Raw genomic sequence first — 25,298 nt, 5'->3', positions numbered from 1 at the left:
TAACATATAAACACTCACAGTGGCCCTGTATAAAAATGTATGGGACCCTACTGAAGTTGGGACACCACATGGTTCAACCCCAGAATGCCACATTCAAAGGACAATTTTCTCTGCAAGCAAAAAATGAAAAGAATTCCATTTTTTACTCAAGTCTCTTAAAGGATATTAAAAAGAATGTAATTCATAGGCCCTACTAACTTTTCATAGCTTTTTTTCTCTTTTCCAGTTCTCTTGAATTCCATACTTTCCAAAATCTAAAACTCCCTCCTGTATTACTACCCAAACTGATTACTTAAACTCTTCCCTTCTTTCTATTTCCCAGATTGATTTAATTTCTCAATAAATCCATCTCCCCATTCACAGGTTCTTTGGTTATTCTCTGTATACACATTACCTGATTCCTTATCCTAAAAGTCTAGCAATTTATCTGGTTGAGTGGAATTCCAAACAGGGCAGAAATTGGCCCGTTATGACAGGGTTCTCTTTTGCAATGTTGGGGAGACGAAAAGTTCGTGCATCCTTTCATGTTGCTAAATGTACCCAGTTGTGTGTGCCATTTGCATTTTACAGTGAATGGTGCTGGACTGGCCATGGCTACTTGTGATATCATCTTCCTGAATGGTGGGAAACCCGCCAACTTCTTGGATCTTGGTGGTGGTGTAAAGGAATCTCAAGTATATCAAGCCTTCAAATTGCTCACAGCTGATCCTAAGGTAACCTTTCTCTTCGTGGGGAGATTGCATAGTGTTCTGATTTCTCTTCATGAAAAGCTACCTTGTTCCTGTTGCTAAGGTTTGTATAAGCCAACATATGTACTATGCAGCCCCAGATGCAAATCCTGCCTTGTATCCCATTGGAATACATGAGAATTTAACTCATTTTGGGTGAAAGATTTATAACCACCCCCAGGATCTTATTTCAGAGGCTGTGCTTACAAAATTTTGGGAGGTGACAGGAAATAAAAAAGATGTAGTGCACCAAACAATCAAACATTGGTTGGTGTGAAACATTATTTGGGTAATTTACACTGAAGCTATTAACCTTACACTTACATGACTTAGAAAGGACTTGGTCTCAGACTCCTTTCATAAAGATGCTGAAGGTATTTTCATAAGATTGGAGACAGAAGAAAATGATAGGACTATTTTATCATATATCTTTGAAAAATAATGACCTCACCTCCCTCTGTATGCTTCTTAATTTTCATCTCTGACAGTTGCATATGTTACAGTTTGTAATACATGGCGTAAGTAGGAAATAATATTGTGTCCTGTGCAGTGTCGCTTCTTCACCAGAATTTAGCTATCGTACCCAGGCTAGCCATCGGTAAATATTTAATGAGTCCGAATACCACTATGCCTTGTTGCCATTGTACTTAGTTATCTATGATCACAAGGTTTAGGCGGATGTTTGTTATATGGAAAAGACTAAAATTTTTTGAATGTCTGATATGTATCATGGAATTCTCTTAACAGTTCTGTGGGGTAGCGTATATGCCACAACCATTTGATTTTAAACTTTATTTGAGAATCATTATCTTGCTATGTTACAGTAGCTCATAATATATTCTGTTGGTTCCTGATATTTATGAAGACACAGGAAATCTGAACCCTTACCATCAAGAAAGTCATGAATGAAAACAATACCACATTTTTTTTTTTTTAAGAAATGTAGTCTGAACTTAACATGGAAACCTCTCATTAATAAGTATGATAATAACCTTTTTGGGTTCACATGCGTAAAATTGTATCCTATGTGAGTGGTATATAAGTGGCATGTTTATCTGTTTCCATTATGACGTAGGTAGTTGGTGGCCTTATGTTTTTGCTAACACTTTTCCTTCCGGCTCACAAAGTAAATGGTAAAGTATCACCAACCACTTGTCTTCAGTTTTCCAGTGCTGCTCAGGAATAGCAATGTCATTGAAGCCCCAAGTCACCCAGCTATGAGGAAAGTGTTGGGGGTTGATTTTTCTGTTTATATAAGCACCTTGTTTTTGTTCATTAAATAGAACATTACCAGTGGCTCCCTAATCATTTAATTAATTCATTTATCCCTTCTTCCTACTCCTTTCTAAGAGAAGAATAATTTTCCTCCCAGTGATTTTCAAACCAGCTGAAATCTGTAAATACCATGGATATAACATGCAGCTCTTTAAACGACTAGAACCACAAAGTACCCAGAAGACAGGCAACTGTAAGAAAATACTGAACTTTTAGTGTCTGCTGAAATTCATTGTTAAGAACAAGTGAAAGCCATTGACGGATTAAATCTACCAGGACAATCGTTGCATTTTTAAAAGTATCTTTTCTTGGTAGCTGACTCTGAATTTTAATTTTTTAAAGTATGAGAGGGGAATGAAAAATCACTTGCAGAGACATTTTTGTTTTTTAAACAATTTCTTCAAAAATTTTGACTTTACCTTATGGAGTATTTTCAAATACTTGGAGTATTTAAACTCTTTTGAGATTAGCTGTCATCTTAGGTAGGGAAAGGTATGTGGGAGCTATTTTTCTCATGCCATATCAAGAAAATGAATGCATAACTCATCTTACAGTACATTTGCCAAGTCTTGAAATTTCAAAGCCAGTTAAGAAGCATAGAAATGTAATGGGTATTTTCACTCTTGGCATTGTTTCACTGATTTTAGAGAACAGAGGCTAAAAAATAGTACAGATGAATTGATTCGGTTTTGCAAGGAAATTGGTTGTAGTTCTGGCAGTAATTATTTCAAATAGAGCCCTATGCAGCTGCCCAGAAGCAGGTTCCCAAGAGCCCAAACCTAATTATTTCAAAGGTATCGATTTTCTTGTTAGATGTAAGGATTAGTCAGTTGAATACTCTGAAACTCAAAATTACAAAAGGCCTGTTGTTGTTAAACTTAAATCAGCTGATACTAACAACTACTTGTTTGCCATATGTATGAGCTAAATCTATTGATCAAATAATAAACATCATCATTAAAGAAAAATATTATGGATTGACATATATTTCCACTCATAATGTCAGCCATAGAGCTGGAACTTATATTTATTTTGCTTGACTATTAGCCCAAATGCTGATTTTCACTGGAACCTAACACGGCACCTTGATAACTAATGTGTCTCTTATTTGTTTGTAATATATATGAAACCATGTTCCTCTGCCAAACTGTATGTTATAGGATTCTTTTCAAGATAGTTCACTTATTAAACTAGATTCACATGAAGCATATCATTAAATATTTTATAGTTCTCTTATTTTCCAGCTGGGCTTAAGATGAGAGCAAGGTAATAGAGTTTATTTTGCTGGTGGTAGAATAGATCTGACCTTATTCTCATCATTTTTAACTTAACAAAATTTGGTACACTAGTGTTCTTAAATCACAGAGAGTAAAATGATATAAAATAGGAATTAGAAGTAGAGTATTCTGGTAATCTGTAAAGAATTTGGGCACATTTAAAGGAAAAACACTATAAGGAATGTTATCGATAGGTTTTGTTGTCCTAAATCACGCTTTGACTTTTATTTCTAATTCTAAACTTAGAATTCCAAAGATATAGAAAATGAGTTACAACAGCATCTGTAGTATGTAACACGTTTTGCATAAATGAGTAAGATGAAAAGACAGTGACATGAATCTCAATAGTAACCCCAGCTCTATCACCCAATGTTAAGCGAATCTGTTGCCCTATGGAGGCCTAATTTTGAAAAGCAGTTGTATATGGTTGGCATCATATACCCGCTTGGTTTGACTGTGCTTCCAACTTAATCATGTTTTCAAAGCCCTTTGAATGTCCAGGAAGAAATGTGCTACATAAGCACCAAAGACTCATTCAAGAAGGAAGGGATTCGTTGTGGGGCTCTGGTGCCAGACTGCCTGGGTTCCAGTCCTGTGTTTATTTCTTACTAGTTACAGGACTCTGGGCATGCTGTTTAACGTCTCTGTGCTTCGACTTTCTCATTTACAAAATGAAGATAATCACAGTACTTATTACCTCAGAGGGTTGTTTTATTACATAAATTGAGCTAAACACGTATTTCCCATTTACTGGGGCAATAATTTCATATGATAGTATCATTTAAAATTTTAATGAACTTTTATTAAAGTATAACCTACCTATGGAACAGCATACATACCTTATTTCTGTACGTAGCTTGATGAATTATCACAAAGTGAACATAGCCATGTAACCTCCTGTCAGATCAAGAAATGGAATATGACCAGAGTTATTGACTGAATGGTTGTGTCTCCCCTAAATTCATATATTGAAATCCTAACCCACAATATGATGGTGTTAGGAGGTGGGGCCTTTGGGAGGTATTAGGTCATGAGGGTGGAGCCCTCATGGATGGGATTAGTGCCCTTATAAAAGAGACCCAAGAGAGCTGTCTTCTGCCTTCCACCATGTGAGGACATAGCTAGAAGAAGGAACTTCCTGTTCCAGGAAATGGGCTCTCAGCAGACACTGAGTTGTCAGTGCCTTGATCTTGGACTTCTCAGCCTCCAGAATTGTGACAAATAAATGTCATTTAAGCCACCCAATGGATGGTGGTTTTATATAGTAGCCTGAACAGACTAAGACAACCACCATCCCAGAAGCCCTTTGTGCACCCCTTCCCCATACTGTTCCTATCCCACTTTCTCCCCAAAGTAACCACTGTCCTAACTTCTGATATGATAGACTAATTGTGCCTGGTTTCAAGATTAATATAAATGGAACCTATAATGCATAGTCTTTGTATTTGCCGTCTTTCACTTTTATTTGTAAGATCAATCTCCATTTTATGTCATGATGGTTCACTAATTCCTATTGCCCTATATTATAGTATTCTATTGTATGACTCCACCAGAACTGTTTTACCCTCTTCTGTTGATAGACATTTGTATCATTCTTAGTTTTGACTATTATGAACAATTTTGCTATGAACATTCTCATGTCCTTTGGAGCACATTTTGGTGTTCAATAGGATATATACTTGGAACTAGAATTTCTGGGTCATAAGGTAGGCATATGTTCAGCTTGAATTAATGCTGCTAAACAGTTCTCCATATGTACCAGTTTACACTCAGAGCCATGTATAGGAGTTCCACTTTTTCCAACCTTCAACAACATTTGGTACAGTCAGTCTTTTCAATTGTAGTCATTCGAGTAGTTTTGATGTTGTATTTCATTGTGGTTTAATGCCTCTCCCTCATGACTAATGAGGTTGAGCACCTTTCCATATATGTATTGGCTACTTGGGTATACTTTTTAAATTTCTGTCACCATGTCTCTAAAGTAGACATGATAATAATACCCCAAAGCATTGTTTTAAGGGTCAACTGAGGTAATATATGTGGAAGTACTTGGCAAACGTTTCTAAACTACAATGTAGTTTGTGTTGTTTTTTTGCGTGTTCAATTCCGTTATCATTTCCAATGCTTAGACTTCGAGTTATTGTAAGAGTGTGGAGTAAATGCTCGTTTGCAAGAATGGAAGGTGTCAGAAACACATTCACTGACATCCGTGTTACTGCACGCGCTGCTTTGAAATAGATGAAATGTGTAAACATCCAGTACCTTGCAGTCATTCTCTGTTCAGACAAGCAAGAAACCACAATTTAATGAGGGAAGGATTAAATCCATGTTTGAAAGAACCACAAAATATAATTTGGCATGAATTCGAGGAGAGACCAGCTCTGTGGTATGTGTTTCAAGAGTCTTTAGAATTTGAGTCCAGAGAAGTAAAACTGCATGCCATCTTTGCAGTATTAGGTTTATGTCTTAACTGCCCTAAGTTGTAGTAAATGTTTTGGGATTAACATGTACTTAATGCCTCACATGTTGTTACTTGTCATACATTTAGAGAGTATTTAAATACAAAACACAGTCTTCTCTTTTTCTCTTATATATATGCTTATATCAGATGCATGTAGCAGAACTCATTGCATTACATACTACATGTATGTGCTGAAATACCTCATCTGCAAGGGAATAGTTATTTTTGGATAATAGAATTCTTGAGAGATTTATTTTCAAACATAATGCCCAACACTTTATACAACAAGAGCATTATTTTTGAAATGACTGTCCTGCATCCATATTCTTACTGGCCTGTTTGAAAACAAATTTTACTTTCATATGGAGCTGAAAAGATTAAAAGTCCAGGCAGCCATTCTTTATGGTGATAGCCTATCGTTATAGTCTAGTCTGGGAAGAATAAAAATGATTTTGTGCCTATGAATATGTAACCTGTCATTTGGCGTCACCTTGCACTTAGAATAGCCCCTTGTTTGAGGTCACACTGCATAAGCTGGAGAATGGAAAACCATCTGCATGGGCTCATTGCTCTTCCTCTCTTTGTAGTGGCTTTCCTACTGTCATGAATTCATAAATGTTGATTTTGTGTTTCTTTTCCTGATGTCCAATTGATCCAAATTTCCAAGAATGTCTGGCTCTCCTTGCCCAACTCACACTCATTCCATTTCACCTGCCAATACATCCCAGTAAGAGCTGGGTCCTGGCAAAGGCAGTTAGTTCTGTATCTTATAAATGATCGGCGTGTCTGATAGCTACCGCATTTTCAAAGTGTCCCCAATGGAATGCTGTAAATCTGTTTTCGTGCTTCTTACTGACATACTCTGAGAAAAAGAAGTCAAAAGTAAGGTTTTTACTGTTTGTTCTGCTTCTCAAAATTCAAATTTTAACATACTTTATTTTGTTTCATGGTAAGTGATTTAAAGAATTTAACAGATTTTGGGAAATTTTAGTAAATTTTGTTATTAGTCCCAATATAATCAATAATTGATTGTGAATTCTGTATGGTGAAGCCTGTTTAAACTGTAAAAGAGAAATGGACCACTAATCAAATTATAATGTCCTATATGTCAGAAACCATGTATAATTGTTAGAAGAGTTAATGTTTTTTTTTTCTTCCTCTGTTAATGTTACTGCAATGAAAAGCAAGTTGTTAAATTCAGCTTTGAATGGTGAAGGTCTCTGATTCTTTTCTGTAGTGGGGAGCAGTAGTTTGGCAGCAGGAGCCCCAGTGGATGGAGGACACTGAGACGCTGAATGTTCTTTCTTCTTCCCTTTGCCCGAGAATTAGGAATTAGGAATGGTTGTCTCGTTCTAACTGAGGAACATGTCCACGTGGGCTTACCAAAAAAAATGAAAAAACAACTGGTGAATAGTGGTTTGTTAAATAGTTTTTATGTCTTTGTTTTCGGGTATTTTATGAAACAGGATCCCCTTTTCCTAATTATTAAATTAGGGAAACATACGACATAGAAAAGTACAAAAATAAATCAAATTACTTATACGTACACTTTTAAAATGAATGTATAGTGTTTTTGACAAAACTAGTATCAATATAATTGGCACTATTATGCAGTCTGCTTTTTTCACATTTTATGTACGTACCTTTTTGTCCATCCTGTATAGTTCTCGACAACATCATCATTGGCAGAATAGCATTCATGTGTATGGATATATAAGTTTAATTAACTACCCCTCTGTTATTTGGTATTTAGAGTGTTTCGAACTTAAAATAATGCTGCTGTGAGCCTCGTACTCATAACTTTACATACTGATTTGAAGCAAGACGAATGTTGTGATTTGACGTGGTATATTCCTCTAGTTATTAATAAGATTCTTAATTATTTCCAAGGAATGTTTTTTGAAGTACTGTAGGAATTTCATTGTAACCTAATAAGCATTTTTCAACCAGCATTCTTAGTACAGTTGATCCTCATTATTAGCTGATTCCACATTTGCACATTTGCCTGTGTGCTAACATTTATTTGTACCCCACAACCAATACTCGCAGAGCTTTTAGTCATTTGCAGAAGTGCTCAGGGCATGAAAATTTTAGTCATCTGACACGCTGTTCCCAGGTAAAATCAAACAAGACAGTGCTCTCCCTTTGTTTCAGCTCTCATACTGTAAACAAGTATCATTTCTGCCATCTGTTTAGTGTCACATTTGTGACCTGTTTGGTGTCTGACTTCGCTATTTAAAATGGCCCCATGTATACTGTTAAAGTGCTGTCTAGTGTGACGTGCCTTACAGTACATAAGCTTTGTTCAGGCATGACATATAGTGCTATTGGCCATAAGTTCAATATTAATGAATCAACAATATATATTAAATAAGATGATCTTAAACAGAAATACATGTAAAACAAAGTTACGTATTGATTGGTTGACAAAGGTGTGACCAGAGGCTCTGGGGAACCTAACCTCGTATTTCCCCTGGGGCGATGGTTCAGTATTCATTAATTCAATGTTTGTGGCCACTATAGAATATAACTACTCTGGATAATGAAAATTGCCTCAATAATGTTTTAGATAATTCTGGACAGCTCTTTAGAAATTATATGATAGAAGCACTCCATTTTATCTTTTAAAGAGAGTCAAGAGCTCCTAGCCTGAATGTAAAGTAAGAAAATCTGTTCTTTTCATAATTTGCATTTATGTTTCCTAGACAGAAGTACTTTGATTATGAGAATCTTCAGAATGTGTCAGTAATGGCTTTTTAGACATATTGCCTTTGTACCTATGAACCAAAGTTCATTCATGAATAAACCTTGAGAAAATTTTAATTTTGGTTTTCATTTTGCAGTTAAGAATGATTTTGTTACACATTTAGATCCTTTCACTTTATGTTTTCGTTACACATTTAGATCCCTTCAATTTTTCTTTTTGAAAGGTTTCTTTACATTTCAAAAAGTCATTTTTTTCACTTTTATAAATTTATATTTCCTACTAAAGTTATGAGATTAAAAAATTATCCCCAACTTTATTCCCATAACACAACCACTATTATAATTTTGTTAAATTTCCTTTGTGTCTGGCTAGTAGACAGGATTATTTATGTATATCTTCTTTATAAGGTTGTAATTAGAATGCCCTTCCTTTTGACAGCTTTTTTTTTTCCAAATCCAGTGTTACATGATAAACATCTTCCCATGTTGTTAGCTGTTCTCCCTGACCATTAATTTAATTAGAAGTATTCATAATGGGCAGTGTTTTAAAGGCATCTTGTTATTTAGAAGGTTATTTAAAGAAGTTCAGTATTTAAAATCTCTCTCAAAGAGTGTGTGAACTTTGTAAATCAGGTTTGCTAAAGCAGGGTACAGTATAGTTAACAAACAAATGCAGTAGTAACAAGTATGTAAAGCTTTGTGGTACAGAACAAACTTTTACAATAATAAAAAAAAGAAAAAAAGAAAATGTGATCCAGGACCAAGCTAAATTCCTCTTGAGTGTTTTAGGCATTTACTGCCTCAATGGACTACTGATCTGAGTTAGTTTTCATTGTTTTAGGACTAATGGTGAATTGTTCGTTACTATCTGATAAAGTCATTCTTAATTGCTGACTCTGAAATACCTAAGAATTCCAGAGGTGGCCTAATGGCCCTTCCTTTCTCAGTTCAGTATCTTCATGGTACCTTCCTGATATATTCTGTTCAGTGAGGAGAGAGGGAGTCGAGAATGAGAACTGCTAGAGGGAGGAAAATAAACTCAACTTTATTTTTCTGTGCTCTTTCTTGCCAGGATTCTTCAAATGAATTATTTTCCTAAAGAACTTCATAAGAATCCATTGGCTTTTCTTTGTGCTCTGTCTTTGTAAAGGAGCAAGGCACTCCAGCAAACTTCTAAAATAGGTGTCTTTTAATCTTGATAACCCTCCGCAGATGCCTCCTTGGTGATAATTTGTCCCCATTTCCTTTTTATTTTCTATGTGATATTTACAATTTGTAGTCCTCACCGCTAATCATCTCCTTCACTCATTCATTTCTCTCTCTAAATCCTATAAAATTACCTTTTTTCCTCCCACTTCTGGTTGCTCTTTTACTTATTTCCCATTTGCCCCATAGTCTTTAAAATACCTAAAGGTATAGTCTTTCCTTAATTTTTTTTTTCAGCCTATGCTTTTGTTTTGTTCAACTATTATTATATACTTCCTTATTTCTAGCCACTCTGATGAGGCAGGGAACATAGTAGGATCTTCAAAAATGTCTTTTCAGAACAAATTCGTATTGATAGTTCACGTTTATTTCCATCTAAGTCATCTAGCTGAATATTTTCAGCCAGAAAGAAAAGCATAATTAATTGATGAGTTGGCCTTTTGAAACAATTCATTTTCCAAGATAGAGGCTAATGCCATGTGTCTGGCAAAACTTTTATGGCTTAGGGCAGCCGGATAGGGACCATAGACAATAACTAAATTTGCCCCCCAGAGTCAAGTAAGCAAAGGATCTCTTTGCAGAGGGTGGAATGAGGTCCTGTCTACCAGCCAGACACAGTGGCTGTGGATAATGGTTATATAGGGAGAATTGTAAGAGTGAGGAGGAGGTATTACCTGAAAGCAGCATGTTAGTAAATGACAGTAAGACTACAAACATAAGGAGATAATTTCTAAATATTAGTGTTTAGGGAATTCTGTTAACAGGTAGCCAGTGCTACAATCCCCAGGCCATGGTGCAGGGCCCAAGCTTCATTCATACTCGTACAGAGCATCGTATAAGTTTGGTTCTAAGGAGACTGGAGTACCAGGCAAGTAACTAAGGAAGGAACTCAGCCACAGGTACAAGTCAGTGTGTCAACCATGAAGTTGACATGTCTCATTCCCCAGCAAGAATGATTTTATGGGTTGGAGGTGGGATCCCCAGTCTGTTGATGGGCAGCTCCTCAAAGAAGTCAGAACTGGTTCTTCAGATCCCAGAATGACTAAACTAGAAAGAAAGCCATTTAGAAACATCAGCCAAATGAGACTATAGTAAGTGTCTATATATGCTAGTCATTCTTTTAGGTACTGGGAATAAAGCAATGAGTAAAATAGAGTCTTGTTCTCTTGGAGTTGCCATTTTAGAGGGGGAAGATAGTAAAGCCATGATTAGATAAATATATAAAACACATACCTAATATATGGGGTGATGGTATATGCTAGGTTGATAAATAAAATTGAATGGGGTGGGAGGCCTGAGAATGCCAGGGTTTTGTTATTTTTGATAGGTTTGCCCACAATTTTGTGTGGTAAGTTTTCCTTGGAGAAAGAAATGTCATAAGTGTTGCATGATTTAGAGTTTGGGTTTGTGGGAAATGAAGTGCCTCTACCAATGAGGGAATCAGTCCAACAGCTACTCCCATTTGGAAGTGCCCTCCTTCCTTTGTCTTTACTCACCACTTTTTTACCAAAGTGTTCTAAGCAGTTTTTCTTGCCTTATTATGGACGTGAAAAAAAGGGAGTTTTGTCTACTTAAATAGCTTATGCTGCAACTTTCCTCTAATTTGGGTGTCAACTCTCTTGCAATTAGAAGTCCTTTGTGAACGTCGATGGATGTTTTATCTACATATCCAGGACCCTCCCGTGGGGATGCTCTGTTACCACCTCTGAGGCCTATGAAATGGAGCACTTCAAATACACATATTAGTTAGCATTCCCAAGGGGCAGCTGGCACAAATCCGAGTTAATTATTTTTCTTCCAGCTTATCTGTGAGTTCTTTCATTAATCTTTATTCGTAAGCATTCTGGACATATCCCTTTTTTCTCAATTAGAGCTCCAGTAGAATATTTTTGAGCAAATATTTATTTAGGTGTCTCCTCTAAGGCTCAGAGATCTTAAGTTAGTAAACAGTGAACAGAAAATCGATTTGGAACTTTAACCCTTGACCTTCTAGATTTCACTTGCTCATTAATCCCAAGCAGTTCATTTCTCTGAGGAGACACAGTGACTTAGAATCTTCACTGTGTCTTTGTGTTCCAAGAATGTGGACATTTGGGGAAATGACAAACTCATACTGTATTTAGATTATTTGATATTTGTCTGTTTTATAACCTGTGACTAATGGTTTCATTTTATGAGTGGAGCTTCTTCTCCATTAAGCTGAGCTACCAAATAGTTAATTGAAACGCTGACAGTGCTGACCAAATTCCAAAGAAGAGGTGTTTGCTATTCAAATGAGAAGAGTGAAAGAAGCAAAGTAAAAAATACAAAACAAAGAAACATGAAAAGAGAAGTTTTGCTGAATGAGTAAATTCTGTTATTCCATTTTTCTATCCAGGTGCAGCCTTAAAAGCACTACCTATTGAAAGTTGTACCAATTGACCAAACAATGCAGAATATCTCAGGCAAGAGAACAGGACAGCCCCACCATCATCCCGTTATCAGCGTCCTCCCCCTAGTGGACATGCATCCAGCTGGCAGTCAACAGATATTTCATTGATCACCCACTGTGTAGGGAGTTCTGGGCTGATTGAGATAATGGGAAACCATCCAATATTTTATGTCATTGGTTCCAGTGAGACTGTCCTTACTGATTTCTTCTGATTGTAATCATCCCTTTAAAGCAGAAGAAGACATGTCCCAGATGGACAGATGCAGTTTTTTCTAAGCTCAGTGAAGATCCAGTATAAAGGACCTGTGCTACCTGAGGTGACATTTCAGTCTCTGGGTTCACAGAGAAGTCTGTGAAGCCTTACTACTCAAAATATGGGCCATGGGCTGTCAGGGTTTACATCAACTTGCGGGCTGTTATACATGCAGAATCTCAGCCCTGTTCTAGACCCATCGAGTCAAAATTTGTGTTCTCACAGGATCCCCAGAGGACTCCCGTGCACATTAGAGTTGGAGAAGCACAGCTCTCGAGCAGGGGTAGGCAAATCCTGCCCAGTGCGTGCTTTTGTAAATAAAGTTTTATTGGAACACAGCATTGCTCTTTCATTTTCTTAATAAGGTGAGTTACTGTGACGGAGACCTCCCAACCACCGTGGTCTAGAGTAGTAATGATCTAAGTGTGGTGTTGGGTCAGTGACAGTTTATGTAAACGTGCTAGTCCGTGAGCCACTTGTTTTAGGTGTGATAAGTACAAAAACAGAATAAGCATCTAGCAACTTTTAGTACAAATTGCTATTGTCATGACATGCAAGTGGAAGATCAGTAATTCATATTGTATTTTACCAAAATATCAGGGAATTTAGAAAAATCGGTCCTTCACCACAGATTATGTAAGAGGCTCTGCTCTAGGATAGACAGATGATGTGTATGCAAAAACCCGTTATCCTAAGTGAATTTCACTGTACATGGTATATTGTGATGTCAAAGTGAAGTTATTATGGGCTGTGATAATCATATTTTCATGTTGTTTGCTCATCATGCTTTCCCATGTCTTTGAGGATACTTCTCCCATTCCCTGTGATCTGGGTGATGCCATCAAATGTGATGCCTTCTTTCCCTCTGTATTCCCTCTTGGATCCTCTCTTCCCATTTCCTGCCCACAGACTAAGTACCTGTGCAGTCGAGTCAGGACAGCTCCATTGCCGCATCCCTGACATAGCAGAGAGCTTTCAGGGGTGATGTCCTGGCCGACGTCCCTTAGCCCAGTCAGCGGCTTCTTCTGGGGTTTCTTCCTGAAGCTCATGAAAAAGGCCTCCTTTCTCTGGGATCATGAACTAGAATAAGGTGGCCCAGGAGACTGTCTTCCCTCCCACCTGGTGAAAGCCTGAGTAAGATCCAACAGCAAAGCTGTGAGATGGAGACTTACCTACTCAAAGGGCTCCGTTTCCATAGCACAGGTTTCTGGAACACATTGGTTCTGAGTGCTTGGACCAGCAGGAGTGGCATCACCTGAAACCTTTTAGAAATCCAAATTCTCAGGCCCTCTCACACCTGTTGAATCAGAAACTCTGGCGTGGGGCCCAGCAGTATGTGTATGACAATCCCTGTGGATCTCATGTTGGCTTAAGTCTGAGAATAATGGCTGTGGTTCTTCCTGTAGCTTCTCCTTACTTCTGTGCTTCCGCGTCCTTCCCTGCTCTGAGCTCGTTGATTCTTTTTTCCCCCTCTTAAGTTAGAGTTCATATTTGGTCACTGCTTAATATACTACATGTGTGTTCTTCTTATCAAACCGAGAATTTGCCCAGCATTTTCTTGTGTCATATGGTGGCCCTGGGCACAACTCTGTTAACACTTATTTTTATTTCTTTCATGTACGCTACACCCCACGTATTTTAAGATTTTTATTTTTGTATTTCTATGTCAAAATCTCTCCCTGAAACTCAGAGGGACTTCATCAGTGCTAAAGTGACTTTTCTATCCAAATGAGAATTAAAGATCATCTAGTTAATAGGTAAAATGATGAGCTGGGTTTGTAAATGTATTTTTCTGAGGATCAGTTCCCTCACAGAGAACTCTTATTCCCTTCTCTCTAAAAGCAGAGTACAACAAATATGTAATTTTCAAGTGACTTTCTATAAACTTTATGAAATTCCTTCATCTGTAGTTCAGTCACTGAAGTAGACCTAATTCATTTTTGTGCCGATTAAGTTACCATCAGCGGTTTCTTTTCACAAGAGCTTTCCTTCTTACGTATTATTGTTCTCTATGCATTTAATCTCTCTTGGTCCTGTTCTTCCCATCTCTTGATTTGTAAGTGTTTTGCTGTGATTCAGTCTCCTGTCTATTCTTGTTTTTAAGTATGGCCTACATTTGTTACCTGGGCTCCTTGCACTAGTTGTTCAGATCTCTTAGTATTTGACAAATGTCTTGATAATAGTGTTTCAAGATGGAACTGTTGAATCAACTTTTATGTTTGGCCAAGAAAATTGATTCATAATGATATGTGACATAAGGTCTTTCCTGAATTTTATTTGGTATACATGGGGAATGAAAAAATACCTGTGGTTTTTTTTTTTAAATACAATTTAATGTTTCTTTATCTTGTTGGCTCTTTGTGTAAAACTCCTCTTACAGGTTACTCTGTGGTCATAAAAATCAACGTATAACTTCTCTCACTATTAAACAAGTCATCTTTAGGTCAGCTACCATAGGCAGTGGAGATTTGCATGCTTTTCTTTTAATTCATGTGTTCATTATTAAGCGGAGACCTTATTGCTGTTTCTTCCACCTCTGAGGTTGTATCTTGTTACCAAGTGTTCATGTCTCCTGAACAAGTGGGCCAGACAGGACACGGACGTGAGCTGGTTTTCATTCCTGTATGTCGTTCCTGTACGTCGCTCCTACACAGCTCTAGCTCTCGGTAGCCACAGCCCACATGAGGCTGAGGCTCGAAAGACAGTTCATAAGGCAGAAAATATGTGTGAGAAAAGTGAGCTTTGAAAAGCCCTTACTTACCCAGACACTTTAGTATCTAAGCCCTGGAGTCTCAGCAGTGTGCTGAGAGGCTGATTCAGTTAACATCTGGATCTCATTTCCTGTGTCTCCTTCAGGGACTCTGTCCTGTGAATGGAATGGCAGTGGAGTCACCTCCTAGATGTTACTCATTAATTTTGACTCTTTCTTGCTCACTTGCTTGTTCCATCACTATGCAAGTATAGTTGGATTCCTATAAATTCAATGTGTGTATGATGTGACTTTGGTGTATGAGATAAGACTAAATAACATGCTAGTGAATGTATGAAGAGAAGAGTAGAAACCGGGGCCAAGAAATTATTGCAGGGTATCGTTGTCATGCATATTAGGTAGCTTTCTATCTTTTTTTTTTTTTTTTTAATATTCAACTCTTCAACCAGAAGGGTCATATGGTGGTTACAAGCTTACACTTCAGTGGCAGATAGAGCTCAGCCAAGTTCCACCTCTGCCAGTTCCTAGCTGTGTGACCATGGGTTCACCTCTGTGTGCCTAACTTATTTACTCTGTCAAGTGGAGTTAGTAATTTGTGGTACTGGATGAAATAATGTGTTAAATGCTTAGCACAGTGCCTGATACTTGGTAGTCATTCCATAAAAGCACTGGCACTGTGGTAGTGGTGGTCATTATATAAAGGGGGCAATTGGCAGCCTGTGCTTCTGGCCGGGCACTGGATAATCTAGTTGGCAAGGCTGCCTGGGTTTGAATCCTGGCTCTCCCACCAAATTGTGGGCTGGCTTTGGCAATTTACTTAATCTGTGCCTCAGTTTCCTCATCTGTAAAATGGGCATGATATTGCACTTACCTTAGGTTTGTGGTGATAAATAAATAAGTTAGTATTTGTAAAGCCTTTAAACCAGTTCCTGGTACATAGTTAACTGCCTATATAAATATTAGCTGCTGTAATTAATATTTATTTTATTCTTTCACTTTGATACAGTTAATTTTTTATTCAACAAAATAATTATTCATTGTGCACCATATTTCTGCCACTCTGTGAGGAATGGGGATGTAGTAGGCAAAACAGACACCACCCTATTTGTATGGAGCTTACAGTATTGTGGACCAGACAGACTTCAATAAAATGTCTCACCAGTTTTCTAATTACAGACTGTAATTGTGATGAATGCTGTGAAGAAGGCACCAGAGGCTGGGTGTGGTGGGGGGGAGGAGGAGATGAAGACTTTGCTTTCAGAAATCAAAAACAAAAACAAAACAAAAATAAAAACAGCCGAATAGTTTATAAGACTTGGATTCTCATACTTGGCTGCGCATTAAAGCAAGTGGGAAGCTTTTAACACTCCACATGCACAGGTTGTACTGCAGACCCACCCAGAGTACTGGGATGGCTGAGGTTCCCAGTTGGTTCCATGGTGCAGCCAGTTTGAGAATGAGTAATGCAGAAGGCAATACCCTGGGAAGGTGACCTCCAAGTTCAAGTAGATACAAGGGGGGTTTGCGTTTGGAGAGTCAGGAATCGTGACAGGTGTTCAGGGAACATTCTGAGTAATTCTTCTGGTATTAGAGACCTCTTCACGTTCATCAGAAGAACACGCCCTTGGCTTCATAAGACCAGAATCCAGACCTGGAACCAACCTTCCCTGGTTTTGCTGAGTGTGAAATCATTGAGATCCCTCTGATAAAAACATCCATGAGTTCCAGTTTTCCCTCTCTCAGCTTTCATTGCTGCAGTTTCTGGAAATACTGGCTCCCACCACCTGAAGTTGTCAGGCTCAGTGACTAGTCTAGCTTGATGGCTGCATTGCTAGGGGAGGTTATGAGGCAAACCTGGGCCCTGTCATACATGAATGTGGACCTGACTTTTGGTTTCTCAGAGTCAGCATATAAGACATTAAGGTTTAAAATTAAGTGTTTATAAATCAGTTACACATAAATCGAATTCTACTGTAATTATATTTAGCAGATAGGCAAAATGGGCTTTACACTGAGAAAGAGGGAAAGAGAATGTGTATTCAAGTTCTGTGGCTCTAAGAGATCTTTTCTGTGCAACACCCAATGGAGTTATCCGTCTAGACGGTATTTCAGGCTCATAACTCTGTGGGCTTTCAAAACAAAAGACGAAAATCAGTTATGGGTAGTAAATGGAGGAAATGCACGTGCAAATTTTATCATGGTTGATGATGGGACGTGAATGCGTCATGCTCAGCAAGTCATTTAATATAAAGGTTTGAGACTACAAGGCCTGTCTTTTCATGGAACACATTTAACAGGACAAATTCTAGTTGGCTGGCAAGTTTCAAGGGCTCCTCCTCCAGTCCCGTGGGGGCGGTCTTTTGAACTTCTCTTTTAGGTGTGTGTTTTCTGAATTATGGCAGATTCACCATCAATCACAACTTCCAAGCCGCACAGCTTTTGTTATATGGAGGAGAAACGCAAAGCAAGTTTCTCTTGCCATTGTTGCAATGATGAGCAACAATGCCATTTTCTTCAAATGAAAGAACATTTCCTTTAGTAAACTCTCAATGTCTTAAGTTAGCTAGGGTTTACCGTGTTTTCCCGAAAATAAGACCTAGCCAGACAATCAGCTCTAACGTGTCTTTTGGAGCAAAAATTAATATAAGACACGGCATTATATTATATTATATTATATTATATTATATTATATTATATTATTATGTATTATAAAGTCCCGGTTTTATATTATAGTAAAATAAGACCAGGTCTTATATTAATTTTTGCTCCAAAAGACGCTTTAGAGCTGATTGTCTGGCTAGGTCTTATTTTCGGGAACACACAGGATATAATTTTTATTCTTTCCGTTTTGCTGATATGAAATAGACATAACTAAATGCACATTCCATGTCAGGCGTTGTCAGCCCGTGTCTTGGTGACATTTTGTCAATTACATTTGCCATTTACTTATGTAGCACCAATGCAAGAGACATGACTGTTACTAAGACTCCAGTACTTAGTACTTGTGTTTTCATTTATGGTTTGGTAGCGTAATTTCCCTTCTCATTTTTTCAGACCAGGAAAGGAAATGGCACTTGTAGCCAGATGCTCACACCTTATTATCTTGAGTGAGTAATTCTGAGGACAGGGAAAATGAAGGCTGGTTATGTCTGGTTTGTGGGAACCATTGCGTTGATAACTCAGAAGAAATGAGGGCCTAGCCCACACTCCTGTGTTTCTTCTTCCGGCCTGGAATGAGGCTTTAGTGAAGGAGAAATTCTAGAGTGGGAAAAGACCAACATAAGCCTGTGAGAACTATGAATGACCTGGATGCTTGTATGGAAAAATTTTTTTTAAGTAAAAAATAAATTAAAGGAAGGCAATATTAAGCCAGTAAAATATGTGTTTAAATCTGATTTTAAGTGATGCTTTAAAAAAAAAAAAACTTTTGAAACTTTGTTTGCAATGATGTCTTAAAATTGGGTGAGACCTTCTAAATATGAAAGAAAGCAATATTATAAGGCAAGATAAATCTGAGCAAAAATAGGATGATTTGTTATGTTCCTCTGAAAGGGGACCAAACCCTTTATAGTCACCAAGCAAATTAAGTCTTGTCTCATCTCTGTCAAGCTACTTGGAATAAACACGGAAATCCATAGAATGAGACCAGCAAGAACATAGCAAATAAACTTCCTTTTGGGCCATTATTTTGAGGCATTTCAACACAGCAATATTGCTTTCTTCAATGTATAGAAAATACAAATTCTAGAAAATTTTATTGATGTCAGTTTTTCCCTGAATCTGTCATACTTTCTATGGAAGAGTATTCTTAAATGACCACAAGAAGATGATGCTGACTTTCTTCTGTTTTCCATCACTAAGGAACCAGCAGAGCACCCTATAGAGAAAAGCAGGGCAGGCTTGATAAGTCCAGAGGTTATTGTCAGTATATACTCTCCTTACATTTACTTAAAGCAAATGATTTTAATTAAACACCATTCACAACTTTATTGCTGTACTTGGCAAGCCTTGCAGAAGTCAGGACTGCTCATACCGATATTCAGAAATTATCTATGGAAAACAGCCCTATGTTTTCCCTAAACGAAATCTCTTTTTTAAATGAAATTGGATCAAAACTCAAAACTCGCCTCAAAATAAAGTGTGCAGAGTCTATTCTTATGTACTTTGCACTTTGTATTCAACAGTCTGAATGATTACCTGGGAACTTGGTGCTGAAGGCATTTTTTTTTTAACAAAGTCAAAAACATATCCTTTAACACTTATTCTTGTGGTATTTATAAATTAATTTCTGTATCACTAATTCTTTTTTTCTAATTTCAGAAATTAAGTGTCTGTGGGATTTATTTCATTTCCTAAATGATTTCGTTCCATTATGGTAGATTTGGAATACAGAAAACCACATAGAATAAAATAAAATCACCCAAAATACATTAACTCAGAGATTATTATTGAAATTTGGCGTGTCTGCTTCCACTGTATTTTCTTTTTGTATAAATACATATAGTTAAGTTAAAATTGAGATCATATTGGTTTTTTTTCACTTACTATACTGAAATTATTTTACCACATCATTAAATATTTTTCTGCAACAAAATTTTTAGCGGCCATATCATATTCCATTATGTGACTGCACCCTTACTGTTTTGTCGTTTTCCTATTGTCAAGACAGCAGACTTCCTGTTTTTCGCTGCCACCATAATATTTTTTTGATATTTTTTTGTTGTATAAGCTTATAAATGCAATTGGAACTATGGTATCTTTTCCCCCTTGGAGACATGGTATTATATTAACCGTATTTTTTTTTTTTAACCCTGTACCTAAACATGGAAGAATTTTAATTTTTTGCTATTTTTCTTTAAAATGGTACTTTGGTGACCATTTAGTTAATTGAGCTTGGTTGTCTTCCATCATTTCCTGAACAAAGCATTTTGCGAAGTGATCCCAAATGTTAAATAAAAACTGATTAACGAATAGATGCTTAGACATTAACGGATGTCTTCAGAGGGTCTGTATATAATTAAACTAAATAACTTTTATTGTAATACTGTAGTAGGAGTTGAGCAAAAACAAATTATTATCATCAAAAATACTTCATTATAAGACAGCCCAGTAAACAGAATCTGTGATAAAATATAAAAATCTAGTATATCTAGTAATATATATGTGGTTATCAGATTTTGGATCTGGTGCTAAATATATGACACTGTGGGTGCTACAAACTTTGCATTCAGCAAGAATGGAAACATGACTTTTTTAAAACAATTTTTTAATATGTAAGTCAATAATAAAATATGAATATATGAATTTTCTAGACTTTACTTTTTTCCGTGTATTGAAGAGATGAATATTACTGTGTTAAACTTGCCTTAGAGTCTAACAAAGAGCTTGTTTGCTGTGTTCTATTGGACTCATTTTATGGGTTTCCATAGATGGGCAAAGTAGGTAATTGAGATGAAATAGACTTCATTTTTTTTCAGTGATATTATCAGTTTATAATGTAACATTGAGTTATTTTCACTTATTTGTATACCTTAAATCAAGGTCATCAGACACTCCAAACACGCAGAAACACTTTTTGAGTAAGTTCCTTGCGTCTGCTTTTCCCTAACAACTTCTATAAGGAGGAGGGAAGCCATGGATTGGATTTGTTTCATTAAAGCATGTTTGTTGGCCAGTGTCCTGGCTGGTGGAGTCATGGTGTCCAGTTCCAAACCCAGACCCAGCTGTGCTGTGGTCCCTTTCAGAGGTCTGCAGAGGAACACAGACCAAGCGTCCCTCCTAAAGCTAGCGGGATCAGTTTTCCTTCTCTTCATTGTCATCATTTCTCCCCAACCTCCTTTTGTATCCACACCCAGAGAAGGCAGGATCAATATAGACCAGATGGTGGTAGCCATTTATGGGGTAAATACCATGTGTTCTTTGTCTTTCTCTCTGGCTCCTTTTTCTGGAACTGTAGAAAGTGAAGTTTTCTGGTTTCACTGGAGTGGTAAGTTAAAAAACTTGGATTTAGGGGTTTGGAGTTGGAGCATGGGAGTAAAGAGAGTGATTATGATGTTCTGTCTTTTATTTAACTCAGATAGAGAAGCCCTCAACACCATCTGTCTTAAGACTTTGCAGCTATCACCTCAGCTAATAATAAGGTCACATTGCCTTGCTTACTTTGTTGGTACATTATTTCCCTCAGTGGCCTCTTGTGGCAGCCTCCTTGTCAAAGCTGAGAGATTTCAGGCTCTAGCCAAATGCTGTTTTAATACCATCCAAATCTGATAATACACTGCTGCTATGGGTTTTACCGATTATTGCTCGAGCAATTCTTTTTTCTCTTGAAAAATTCACAAAAGCAAACAAAACAGGTAAAGACTACTCAGATCCCAACAACGTTAGCAACATGTATATTTTCCAAGTTTTTCTCGAAACAGTATTTAAAGTTTCTGTGGTTTCTTGCCTCAGGAAGCAAAGTGCTGGTCCCTTCTTGACAGAGGCAGGGAGTGTTTCAGATCTGTAGCAGCCGGGTTTGGAAAGCAGCTTTCCTTTCTTAGGTGTTTGGTGTGTCGGGCGAGGATGGTGTATAGAGCAAAATGACACTGGGCATCTGTCCATCTAAATGGTGGTCATTGAAAACACTTGGGCGTTTTAGAGAAAAACACATAAATGAAGTAAAAAAATAGAGTTATAGACTCGACAGAAACAGAAAACTGAAACAGAGGCTGAAGTATGAGGAGCTCATTATGTGCCCATCTTTGGCTAATGTGGGCCTGAGAAAACCACATGAAATGTGAAAAATTCATTTACATTTCTTACTCAAACCATGCCATTCTTTTCATTTTATTTTCTTAGTAGTTTATTAAATTTAGCCACATTCTGCTCTCTGAATTAGGTCAGATTTATATATGGTCTATACACTTAAACTCATTGTGTGAATCGTAAAGTTGAATTTAGGAAGTTAATTCCCTGAACATCGTACTCTTTTTTTTCAGCTAAGTGCCTTCTAGCCACGTGAGGCATGAGGCAAATGTTGAGTTTCACTTCAGGGCAGCCTGCAGTTGAATCTCCAGGACCTCATGTCCAGTCAGATTCTCTACTGACTTCCCCTGAGACCCTGCTGTGACAGCCACCGTGACCAGAGATCGGTCAGTTCCTCTTACTTTGCTCCCACTGCATTCACGATGTAGCTCCCAGGTCCCCCCTTATGGCTCTCAAGGCTTTTGTGCACCAGCCTCTGCCCGCTCCCCACCTTGTGTTCAGTTTCACACGCTTGGTTCAGTCTGGTCACTGATCTTCCTTCTCTTCCTGGAATGTGTGGGTTGTCCCCATCCTCAGAACTGTGCCTGGGCTGTTCTTTCTGCCTCAAACTTTCCTTCACGAGATTTTCTTTCTTCTACTCACTCTTCACGGTTCAGCCTAAATGTAATCATGCAGAGAGCTTTTTACAAACCCCTCACACTTGTTTTCTGAAGTCCTTGTTATGACTTATCAAATTACACTCTACTTCTTATTTCATTATGTGGTCATATAGGTAATTTGTATTCAATTCTGGTTCCACTAGCCATTGTGTCCTGACAAACCACCCTCAAGCCTATGTAGTGGCTAAAGTAACTCTTATCGCTCATGGTTCGCTGGGTTCTACGGGAAGGTTCTCACTTAAAGCCTGCCTTGCGGCAGCAGTCATTGGGGGCTGCATGTCCTAAGGTGGCTTCTCACATGTCTGGCGCCTCATTCCACCTTGGCCTCTCTCTTTTTCTTTCTCTCCACATCCCTCTCATCTCTCCATGTGATTTGGCCTTTTCACAGTATGGTGGTCTCAGAGTGATCATGTATAATGACTGGCTTGCAAGAGGAGGAAATGGAAGCCACCGGGTCAGGACTGGCACTTCTCACTTCCTGTGTTCTGTTACAGCAGTCACAATCCTGCCCAGATTCAAGGGAAGGGAGGTAAAGAAACAGACTCCATTCATCACTTAAGGTGAGAGTGGCAGAATCCCATTGCAGAAGAGAATGTGTGGTGGGAGATAATCATGTGACCATCTTGAAAACTGCCTACACTCCCCTAATAGACCTTCAGAAGTCAGGGTCCATGCCTTACACTATATCGGCACATAGTAGGTGCTGAAAAAACATTTTTGAGCAAATAAATGAATAACTAGGGAAAGGTCTTGAACAAACATCAGGCCAGGAAACAAATGTACGTGAGCTGAATCTCTTGCCTCTTTTTAAGTTAAACTCCATTCTCTACCTACCTCACCCCTATATCTTCTAGAATTTGTCACCACCCAGCATGCTTTTTCACACACTTGCCCCTCCTGTATCACTCTGCTGAGTTACTCTATTGTAGTTATTTCCTCTCCCATCTGTTTCCCCCATTAAGGTTTCAGGAGGGCATGCGTTATGTGCTTCCGGGTATTTAGCTCAGTTTTAGACAATTCAGTGTGGTAGTTAGGAAACTGGGCCACTTACAACTCAACCTGGGTTGGAATTCCAGTTCTGTCCCTCTTAGCTATATGACTTTGGCAAGTGACTCAACTCCAAAACTCATTTTTTCTTTCCTGCCAGTAAAATGGGCGCAGTAATAAAAGCAATTCCTCAGGGTGGTTATGAGTCTTAAATGACATAATAAAACACATAAAGCTCGTAACACATACTGTTAGTTATTGTTCATTCCCAGCAACTCTTGGTTATTATGTGATGTTGATAGAGTTATCCTCAACAGCTTTTGTTGAGTGAATAGACAGTTTGTAATTTTTGAATACTCCCTTTCAAGGACATTCTATCCTTTTACTAAAACTCCGTTTGAAACATCTGTCATCCTGGGCCTTTCCATATCCTCTTTCTTCCATGTTCTAGGCAGGCAGTGGAGCTGCAATTTCCTCACTTCTTTCTAGACCTTCAGCAGGTATGATACAAACTTTGACCAAACCCTTTGCACTTGGTAAGAATAGTGTGAGAAACTGAAAAACTTCATACTACTCAATTTTTGAGATTAGAAAAATACATCAGAGCTACAATGTTGATTCACAAAGTTTGAGATTCTGCCTAGTAGAGTAAAACTTACATTTTAGAGGGTAATTGCATAGTTAAGTGTATTTACACCATCTACCTCAACAGGTAGGAGAAAAAGTCATGAGGAACATTTTGAAATTCTACAGATGTCTTTGCAAACCAGAGGTCATTAATTAGTAAGGAAGGTTCTGAACTCTGAATTTGTATTTTTGTTTAAGTTTATTTTCTTAATTCTTAAAAACAAATTAAGTTTTCCTACTTTTCAGAATCCCATCTTGTGTCTAAAGTTACAATGGACTAGATTTAATATATTCCCCCCACCCCCGGGAATGGTAGTTAAGGATTCATGTCAGAAAGAAGACTTACTTCCCTGCCCCTCCCTTCTGTGAGCAGCAAAAAGCATGTTATGCCCTTTTATCTTAGATGTTCAGCTGGTTAGTATTTCATGCCTTGCTGTCCATATGTGTCCTGATTGTAATCAGTCCACTTTGTCATTATCTTACTTGCTTGCACTATGGCTGAGCTGTCACTATTGCTAGCATTTCTTCCTGGAGATCATAGCACTTGATCTAAAAGGAAAAAAGGAGAACAAGACACAGGGTTTGCCCCACAGAAATCGATAGCAACAGACTTCAGTGCCATTTCATCTTGCCAGATGCCATCTTGATAGCACTACTGCTTTTCCACGTTGTAATGGCAGAACATCAGATTAAGGGTCCCTCACAAGAGAGCCATATAAACTGAGAAGTTTATTTTTACTGCCCCAAAGTTACAAAGCCAGTTAGATACATGGAGGCAGTCATCCATGACCAAATCAATGTTCTAGAAATTCCTTCAGCTTACCTGGTAAGTTAATGTCCATTTACTAAGCCTTTATTTAAAAGAAAAACAGATGTAAAAAAACTGACCAGCATTTAAATTCCTTTGATAAACCAGAGGTATAATCTAAGGACTGTGTGTGTTATTAAGAATACTGGTTGCTGAGAAATGAACTGGGAATTCATCAAGCTGAGTCCTTGTTTTCACTCTGACTGTGATTAGCTGTATAATATTAGGTCCTTGTTTCTTAAACGTGAGCATGTTTCAGAACCACCTGGAGGCCCTGGTAAAATACAGATTGCTGGGTGCCCTTCTAGGTCATTTTCTTTAGTGGTAAGTGCTAAGAAGACAATAAAACAGGATGAGGTGACAGTGAGTATATTGGTCAGGGTCCCAGACACTATCAAACAGGATTAATGTGTCAGGATTTCCTTA

General features: G+C 37.8%; 1 protein-coding gene across 1 annotated transcript in view; it reads left to right on the top strand.

Moving 5' to 3' along the window:
• SUCLG2 (succinate-CoA ligase GDP-forming subunit beta) overlaps positions 1-25,298 on the top strand; it is a 253,425-nt gene that overhangs the window by 149,464 nt on the left and 78,663 nt on the right. The window contains exon 9 of the mRNA XM_019757202.2: positions 571-713. Coding sequence (XP_019612761.2) covers positions 571-713 — 143 coding nt within the window. The remainder of the gene's footprint in view (positions 1-570; positions 714-25,298) is intronic.

The sequence above is a fragment of the Rhinolophus sinicus genome, linkage group LG10, assembly GCF_036562045.2.
Source record: "Rhinolophus sinicus isolate RSC01 linkage group LG10, ASM3656204v1, whole genome shotgun sequence".
Taxonomy (NCBI): Eukaryota; Metazoa; Chordata; class Mammalia; order Chiroptera; family Rhinolophidae; genus Rhinolophus; species Rhinolophus sinicus.
The sequence above is the reverse complement of the archived record's forward strand: the minus strand, read 5'-3'. Positions and strand labels throughout refer to the sequence as shown.